Raw genomic sequence first — 9,573 nt, 5'->3', positions numbered from 1 at the left:
GTTTCCCCACCAAGCTCACCTGCAGGGCCCGATCCAGTAGGTGTCCTGAGAGCACACGTCACTCCAGCCAACACAGCTGGTGGGGTGGGGAGGCAAAAGTCACCTTCAAGCCATTGGTTAAGGCACTCAGCTGGGACATGAGAGTAGCCATTTCAAGTCCCTCCTCTGCCTGAGGAGAAGGGGCCTGAATAGGGTTCTGCCCCCTCTCGGGGGAGCACCCAAACCACTGGCCTATGGGATAGCCTGACATGAGGCTCCCTCCAGCTCTCCTGCTGCAGCCGTTTGACTCTGCATCCATAATTAAACATGCCTTGGTCCAGAGAGAATGTGGGACCCGCTCCACAGCCCAGTGGTGGGGGCACCCCGCTGAGGGGGGAACACCTGTTCAAACCCTGCTCCCTGCCACGCAGACGGGGGAGCTGAGCTGGGGTCTCCATGGGACATAAACTCCTGGCCTAGTCCTTTGTCCTACTCCCATGGGTGCAGTCCTTTCTTCCCCCAACCCCCTTGCCATCTGCTATGCCGTTAGGTATGTGCCAGCACCAATCTTGCAAGAAGCAGCTTAGACGCCTGGCTCCAGAAGGGCTCCCGGCAGTGAATTGCTAGAAGAGCTAGGCACCTCCTTTCTGCCTGGACTTAAGTGCAAAACTCTCTGCTAGAACACATGCCTCTCCTTGGCATCTGCTACTGGCTGGATTAGGCAGCTCCCCACCTAGTGTGCTGGCTTTGTGTATCCCCCCTCAGGCATCTACCTCTTCCCAGGCATTGTATGGAGATCTGGGGCACCAAACACAGGATATGTGGTTTCCCCTGGGTGGCAGGTCACCTAAAAGTTAGGCACTGGAATACAGGGCATTGCAATGGCTAAGTGCCTCCCCACTCACTAGGCCATCCTTCCACCCCATGTGGTTATAAATCCTCTCCATTCTCATTCGTGAACCTCCTATGACTGCTTCTTCCCCTGATAATACAGAAGGTGCAAGCAACAGGTAAGGTTTGACAATGGGGTATTTGTTTCCCATGATAGCCATTGGCTGGCAAAAAAAGACACCTGATGACAAAGACCTCTGATAACTTTACTGTTAATGAGCACTAGGGGCAGCAAAGGGTGGGGGCAGGGAAGGGGCAGCTATACTGTATAATGGGCACTAAGGGCAACAGTGGGTGGGATGAGAAGGAGTTGCTATATCTGATGAACAGGACTCCAGGGAGTGACTCACCAACCGCCCTTAGAGAACAGACATGGATAAATCTTCTACCCGCAGCACCAACTCTTTGCTGCCAGAGAAACCCAGAGTCAGCCACACAGCTCATAGGCAGCAAGCAAGAGGTCTGAGTTTATTGATATTCAGTCTCACTGAGAACAGTGAAAGGGTCATTTGGCTACATTTGGCATCCAGATCCTACTGTGATAGGAGCATCATAGATAGATAGATAGATAGATAGATAGATTGATAGATAGATAGATTGATAGATAGATAGATGAACTTCAGTGATTCCTTTTGTGGCCAGCAGGAAAGAAACAGTTTCAGCACAGTAAGTTGGTTGTTGTCATTAAATCCCTGGGAATTTTAAGGGGTTGAATTTAGCCATATAAATGTGAGAGACAATGTCCACTTTTTACTGTGAGTTCAATCAGCCTGGTATAGCTAACTCCATGGCACCCAGGGGCAAACTCATTCTGCTTAATTTTTATCTTTTTTACATACTGGGGAACATGGAATCTGAACGGCGACCTCGGGTCCAGTTTCTGTACTGCCAGTGTCTTGTCCTGTAATTTTGGGCAAGGGACTTAACATTTATGGCTTTCTGGTTCCCCGTTTGTTGAAAGGGTGGAAATCAGGAACAAATTTACTAAATTCAGTGGGACTGGGCTGTCGTCCGTGAGGTCAGAGTCAGGTCTTCCAGACTCTCTTAGACACTTGGGGCCAGATTTTTAAAGGTGCTTAGTGGGATTCTGAGATGACCCTAGGCACGTACAAGCCATTAAAATCAATGAATGTTAGGCATCTAAATGCTTTTGAAAATCCAACTGGGCACCTAAACACCTTTAAAAACCTGGCCCTTCAGTCTTGATCCTCTGTGTGATCCAGTGGCAGGAGGAAATTAGCTCCAATTAGAGCTGGCCAGGAATTCTTCAATGAAAGGGTTTTTTGTTGGAAAACACCGATTGTCAAAATCAAACTGTTTTGCTAAAATGTACCAGTTTCAATGAGACGTCCATCAGAAAGGCATCTTTATACTTTTGAAAATCCCACCCGATGCCTAAACACCTTTAACAATCTGGCCATCTATGGGGTAAGGCAGCGGCTGAGCGGGGGTTTTGTGACTGTGTGTGGGGCATAAATGTTGGACTGAGGTGCCTAAAATGGCATTTAGGGGCCTAAGCCCCTTTTGAATCAAGAATTTAGTCAGCAAAGTGACCAGACTGGGCTTAAAATAAACACAAGCAGCAGGTCTGTTGAATAAAAAGATGCGATTAAAGTAGCACCTCATGAACCTGTATTGTAAACCTTGCAATTACATGGTCATGGGCGGCGAGTTCTATGCGTCTGAGGTGTCTGGGCACCAGGAATATTCCTGGTACCCAGGCACCACGGGCCTGGTTCCAGCACTGTCTGAGGCCAGGTCTCTCCCACGACCCCACCTCCTGCCCCAAGGCGCCCTCTTCCTGCACATCCCCCGGGCCATTTAAAACAGCCCGGGACCACCATTCACCACCGGCAGAGCAGAGGAGCTGAGTGACTTCCCACCTGCTCCCTCCACACGGATGCCAGGCCCTCTCTGCAGCCTCTGGATGGGGTGGGTCTGTGTCCTGCCCCAAGCACCATGCAGCCAACGGGAAGCTGCGGGGGAAGTGCCTGGGGGCAACAGCACGTGGAGACTCCTGGCCTGCCCTGCCTAGGAGCCCCAGGTAAGCGCTGCAACTCCCCACCCCCACCCTTAACCCAGAACCTGCACCTACTCTTCAGTTCCCAAACTCCCTCCCAGAGCCTGCACCCCCTCCCTCCACACCCTCTCCTGTACCCAAACTCCCTCCCAGAGCCTGCACCCCACCCCCAGCCCAGAGCCTGCACCCAAACTCAGTCCCAAAGCCTGCACCCCTCATCCCCTCCTGCACCCCCAGCCCCTGTCCCAGCCTGCACACAGCACCCAAACTCCATCCCAGAGCCTGCACCCAAGACCCCCTCCCCCCCACAAACTCCCTCCCAGTGACCAACCTCTCACCCATCCTGCATCCCACTCTCCTGCCCCAGCCCAGGGCTTGCACCGCAGACCTCCTTCCCCGACCCAAACTCCCTCCCAGAGTGAGGGGCTGGAGTTTTGGGGGGGCGGAGTTTGGGGGGTGGGTTCTGGGCACCACCAAAATTTCTACAAACCTGCCACCCAAGTACATAGTGATGGAGAAGAAAAGGAAGAGTCTTGTTATTTTCCTGAGCTGCAATATATGCCCTGCAGCATAATATGTAAAGACAGGCTCTATCTACCTTCTGTTTCTCATTCCATGACCATTTCCCATTGGCCTTCCCTCTGCAGTGTATAACTACACAAGAAATGTCCAACAGAACTACTGTGACTGAGTTCCTTCTCCTGGGATTCTCTGATGTGCGGGAACAGCAGATTTTACACTTCCTGGTGTTTCTAGTGATTTATCTGGCAGCCCTGGTGGGGAATCTTCTCATCATCACAGTCGTAGCCCTCGACCACCACCTTCACACCCCTATGTACATTTTCCTGGGCAACTTATCCTTCCTAGACCTCTGCTACATCTCAGTCACCATCCCCAAGTCCATGGCTGACTCCCTAACCAACAACAGACTCATCTCTTTCTCTGGATGTGTCACCCAAGTCTTTTTGGTTGTAACTTTTGCAGTAGCTGAGCTGGACTTTCTCACAGTGATGGCGTATGACCGCTACATTGCAATCTGCCACCCGCTGCATTACAGGGTGGCTATGAACAGAGGAGCGTGTGCCCAGATGGCAGCTGGCTCATGGATCAGCAGCATGATGTGCTCTGTATTACACACAACTAATACTTTTAGGTTACATTTCTGTGAGTCCAATGTTATCTCTCAGTTTTTCTGTGATATCCCACAGTTGCTAAAGATCTCTTGCTCTAATGCACATGCTAATGTAATAGTCATGACTGCCCTTGGATCACTTCTAGATGTGGACTGCTTCGTGTTGATAATTGTGTCCTACATTCACATCTTCTCCACGGTGATGAGAATCCCCTCTGAGCAGGGCAGGTACAAAGCCTTCTCCACCTGCATCCCTCACCTGGTTGTTTTTTGTTTATTTATCAGTACAGCATCATTTACGTACATGAGGCCCAGGTCAATGTCTTCAACATCTCTGGACCTAATGGCTGCTATATTGTATTCTGTGGTGCCACCACTAATGAATCCAATTATTTACAGTCTAAGAAACAGAGAGATAAAAAGTTCACTGTGGAAAATGATAGGCAGGATATTTTTTCCCAACAAAAGCAAATTCCTCACACTGAATTCTTAGCGTCCGACTGGAATAAAGTATTCCCAAGCTCTACCTTATGGAATGGGCCAGGCTGACTTTGTATGAGGACCAGCCTATGTTCATGTTAGGGTTAGAACTTGGTGTTTTGCATTTTCTGATTTTGGCTGAAAGATTTTAAAATTTGAAAGAAATATGGGGGGAAATATTTAAAGCATCTAAGTGTCCCAGGAGGCAAAGTCCCATTTTCAAGTAAGACTCAGGCACTTCTGAAAATTTTACTCTTGGGTGCTCAAATCCTGATGAGTTTTTGATAGAATGTGTGAGTCTAATTATCTTTTGGCCCCTTTGAAAATTCCAGGAAAAGCTAATTGCAATTTTTCCATATCCTATGTTGGAATATCCACTTAAAAAGAACTTTTATTATTTCAAAATGTCATTTCCAAATGAAAACAATGATTTTTTTCATTTCAAAATGCTAACTCCATTTAAAAAAAATGAAATGTTTTGAATGGGCATTTTGACTTAAAATATCATTTTAATGTCATTTTTAAGTCAAACTGACAATTCATAATGATTATTTTCAGTATTGTTTTGTAGACGTGCTGGTCCCAGGATATGAGAGAGACAATGTGGGTGAGGCAGTATCTTTTATTGTACCAACTTCTGTTGGTGGAAGAGAGAAGTTTCTGAGCAACCTGAAGAAGAACTGTGTAGCTTGAAAGCTTGTCTTTTGCACCAACAGAAGTTGGTCTAATTCATGATGACATTTTTTTCATTTGCAGCTGACATTTCTAAATGAAAGAATTTTCATTGGAATGTCAAAGTGGTTCATTCTGGTTAAAAAAAAATCAGCTTTGTTGGTTTTGACATTTCCTAATCAAGCTTTTGAGAACTTTTCGTTCTGTGAAAATGTTTGATATTTCTACTCATCAATCCTACCTAAGATGAAAACAAATATCAAAATACCAGAATTTCTCACAGAAGTTTCTGTTTTCCAACCAGCTATAAACCCCAGGCTGTTACACTAGCAACATTCTCACTTTGACTTTACAAGGAGCGGGCTGCTGACCTCTCCACACCTCAGGGGAAAGAACTGAGGAGGGAAAAGGGGCCCGTGGGGAGAACCTGGCTGCGGCCTGCATCTGGCCTTATTTACATCCCAGTTCCATCTTCTCCCTAACCCTCCATAGGGGAGGTAGGTGCACTTCCATCCATTCCCCCATTCTATCCATTGAGCAATGAGTCCCTTTTGACTAGGGCTGGGCAGAAAATATGTTTTTTGTTCTGTAGAAAATTTTGACTTTATGACAAACAACCCCTCTCCCCAACTTTCGGCTGAAAATGTAAATTTCTATTTGGAAATAGCACTGCCATGTCTCTTGGGAGTTGCAATTTGTGTGCTTCAAACGCCTGTTCTCCTCTATGAACAGGTTCTCTGGTTGGACAACATCTGCACCATAGGATTCCTTCTTCCTGAATCACTGTGTACATCATGTATCAGAGGGGTAGCCGTGTTAGTCTGGATCTGTAAAAGCAACAAAGAATCCTGTGGCACCTTATAGACTAACAGACGTTTTGCAGCATGAGCTTTCGTGGGTGAATACCCACTTCTTCGGATGCAAGTCGGATGTGTACATCATGAGAGTTCCATGGCTGCAAGAGTGGCGGGCGGAGGGGTCTTGCAGGGGAGAGGTGTGAAGGAGAGGAGGGGCGCACATGGCGAGCAGGGACCTCCGGAGAAGGGGAGTGGAGGGGAGGGGAGGATCACTGCAGCCAGGCAGCGGCTGTTGGTGGGTGCCTCAAGGAAAAGGCCGAGCAGAGACAGGGAGAGGCCCACCATGGCCCAGGTGTCCAACGGCAGGTAGTTGGCAGCTGCACCAGAGGAGACTTATCCTCCCCTGGTCTATTATACCCACTGCCCATGGGGACATGGAATGGGAAGAGATCCCAACATGGTTTAGAGTCTTAGTTTGGGTCCATCTCTGCTTTTCTTTCATGTGGATGCAGTCCTGTAAAGGGGAATGTTTCTTCTCTCACACTGAGTAAGCCTAAATGCTATATCCCAGCAGTGTGCCAGTCTTTTTCCCATAGGTTCTCCATATCTTCTGAGGAGAGCTGGTTTGGAATTTTCCATTGGAATGGTTTTCCAATGTAAAATTCTTGCTCACAAAATCAAAAAATTCCATGAGATAATTGAGGTGTTCAGTGATCCCCCTGTGCTGAAGGAGCTTGCAAGAGCTCAATACGTAGGAAAAATGTGTGTCTTCTCTGCATGAATGGGGCTAGCACCTAGAGATTCCTGCCTCCAGCCACTGAGTTTAGCCTACTCAGCCTTGCTGCTTTTGTGTCTTTGCTCTCCCTTCAGTTTGCCGACACTGCAGAAACTTACAGGGCAGGGAAGCCTGGGTCTGAGCTGGGCAGAGCTCCCAGGGGTGAGTCCTGGAAGCCCTCAGAGAACAGACGTTGTCCCATCTTGTTTTTCCTGGCAGTGACATGGAAAGTCAGCTGCACACAGCCCTGCTGCTGAGACCAGTGTGTCAGAGTTGCCCCTCGTCCCATGGTTAAGCCACCCAGCTAAGGGGTGGCAGAGCCCTGTTCAAACCCCATCTCCTCATCGGGCAGAGGGGACTTGAACTGGGCTGTTCCACATCCCAGTAAGTGCCCTAACCATTGGCTAAAGGCAAAAAAGGGAGGCTTCCCCTGACCTGATTCCTTCTGGCAGGCAATGGCTTAGGTGCCTTAACCAACTGACTCCAGGAGAGGGGCTCCCAGCTCTGATTCTCAAACAGAGATAAGGGCATCCCTGAAACCTGGACTTAGGTTGTGAGGTGCCTTATAAGGGGAAAGGATTAGCACACACCCCTCTTGTCAGCATCTCCTGTTGGCTAGTTTAGGCATCTTTCTACCTAGCATGCTCGCTTTTATGGGTCCTACTCTTAGGGGCCTGTCTCTCCTAGTTCATTGTGTGAGCCAGGGGTTCTAACTCAGGCTTTTTGGATCCCATTATTCCTCAGTCATTTTCTAGGCACCTGAAAGTTAGTCACTGTGATGCTCACCAATGCAGCTTGTGAGTCCCCTTATAGATCTGGGGCTGCGCTCCTCTCTCATCCCTTAGAAGAGTCCCTCCTGGTCCCATCCCCCGGCCTTGCCCACACTCTGTATGTTAACTACATGACTCAGGACTTGATCTTGCTCCCATTCAAACTAATGGGACTTATGCCATTCACTTATTTTATTTGGGGCATGAGAAGAAAATAGCTGTGCATCTCAAACAGAGATCGGGGTGTCCCTGCAGCCTGGTCTTAGGTGCTGAGCTGCCTGATGACATGGACGCTGGCACTACATCCTTTCTCAGTCAAAGTTGTCAGTGCTGATCCTTCCCTCTGCCCCATTCATCAGTGGAGGGGTGTAAAGTATCTGACACACCAGGTCCCAGAATCCCAGCTGCAGTCCGCAAGCTGAAATTACCCTAGAGCAGTGATTCTCCAACTTTTGTACTGGTGCCCCTTTTCACAGAGCAAGTCTCTTAATGCGACCACCCTTATAAATTAAAAACACTTTTTTATATCTTTAACACTATTATAAGTGGGGTTTAGTGTGGAGGCTGCCAGCTCACGCCCCCCCCACATAATAACCTCATGACCCCCTGAGGGTCCCGACCCCCAGTTTGAGAACCCCTGCCCTAGAGCTATGGACCCTGGGAGCTCATCCCAGGAATCCCAGGCTCCCAGCTTAAAGATAGGGAGCTTGGAAGCCCTGACCGTCCTGCTCCATTAACATCAAGGGTTTAATACTGATGAGGTTCTGGCCCAGTGCCTCTGGGCTCAATTCAGTGAGAACATAAACACTGGTGTTAGTTACTTGTTTGGGGTCATTTTCTTCTAACCTTGGTGTAAATGGAAAAGTGCCATCACTTGCACTGATCTGGCATTCCATGTGGCATCCTGTGTCGATCTACTCACATCAAAGCTGAAAAAGAATGTAAGAATTTGGTTGATTCTTTTATTTATTTATTATTCCTTCTCTGTGCATCGTTGTGTACACTGCTGCGGTCGATAAAAACTGGTTATGTGATTAGATAGACCATTCCTTGTCCTAACACACAACCTAATTGTGTCATGATAGATTTCTGTTTGATTGTGAACTACAGTAATTAGATAGATAGATAGATAGATAGATAGATAGATAGATAGATAGATAGATAGATAGATAGATAGATAGATAGATAGATAGATTACACAAATTATTGATCCTCTTTTCCTGCCATGACTGTCTATGTCCAGAGCATAATTTTCTTATTCATGGTTAAACATTATTTTCCAAGGCATGTCTATGAATCTTTCTTATCCTGTAACTCCATCACAATCAGCTCATCATATGTACTCGGTGTATGAACTTAAAACTCTTTCAAGTGGATATATTTTCAACATTCTGTTTTCTTTGATTGGATAAATTGAAGTATTAATGTAAAAATGAAGGGGCCAATTCTCAGCTGGTATAAATTGTTATAGCGCCATTGAAGTCAATAGCGCTATGAGAATTCATATCACAAGAGGATCCACTGTGAACACTCATGATTATGATTTCAGACCCCACTACTTTTTAATATTCTCTACAAAGGCCCTGGTTCAGGAAACCACTTTGGTATATGCTTAACTTTAACCACATGAGTAGTCCCTTAAAAGCTTAAAGTTAAACTTGTGCTTAGGCACTTTTCTGGATTAGGGTCTGGGTTAGGGTTAGTGGTAAAGTCAAAGGCTACATATAAAAGGGTCTTACCCAAACTGCTGTCACATCCAGCCACTGCCTCAGTTCCTCTCCTTCCCCATCCAAACGGCCCACTGCAATTGGTGTGTTGGAATTACTGTCCCCTCTGAGATTTGGTTTATTAACAGAGAAGAACAGCTGAAAGCCAGAATCTGCAGGCTGCCTTCTCCAGACTCACCGGCCATTATGTCCCTTGTGGGCTCCTGATTCCCTCTGGCGGGTTTTGTTCCTGCCCAGCAGTGCAGGTCGCTTAAGCCAGGCCTCCCTTCTGGCTGCTGTGAAGAGCTGCTTCCCAAGTTCTCTCTGACCCCGAGTCCTTTCTGGTTCCCC

The 9,573-nt window shown here is 47.4% G+C and overlaps 1 protein-coding gene across 1 annotated transcript; it reads left to right on the top strand.

Annotated features, from left to right (window-relative positions):
- Positions 1-3,555: 3,555 nt before the first annotated feature.
- LOC123346755 (olfactory receptor 14A16-like) lies at positions 3,556-4,515 on the top strand. The gene has a single exon (XM_044984217.1). The coding sequence runs from the start codon at positions 3,556-3,558 to the stop codon at positions 4,513-4,515; it is 960 nt and encodes a 319-aa protein (XP_044840152.1).
- Positions 4,516-9,573: the final 5,058 nt, after the last annotated feature.

This window comes from Mauremys mutica, chromosome 12 (assembly GCF_020497125.1).
Source record: "Mauremys mutica isolate MM-2020 ecotype Southern chromosome 12, ASM2049712v1, whole genome shotgun sequence".
NCBI classification, from domain to species: Eukaryota; Metazoa; Chordata; order Testudines; family Geoemydidae; genus Mauremys; species Mauremys mutica.
This window is presented reverse-complemented; position numbering and strand designations above follow the sequence as displayed.

Bases quoted from the DNA above. Each gene is read 5' to 3' on its own strand.
- LOC123346755 (XM_044984217.1), top strand. From the start codon at position 3,556: ATGTCCAACAGAACTACTGTGACTGAGTTCCTTCTCCTGGGATTCTCT.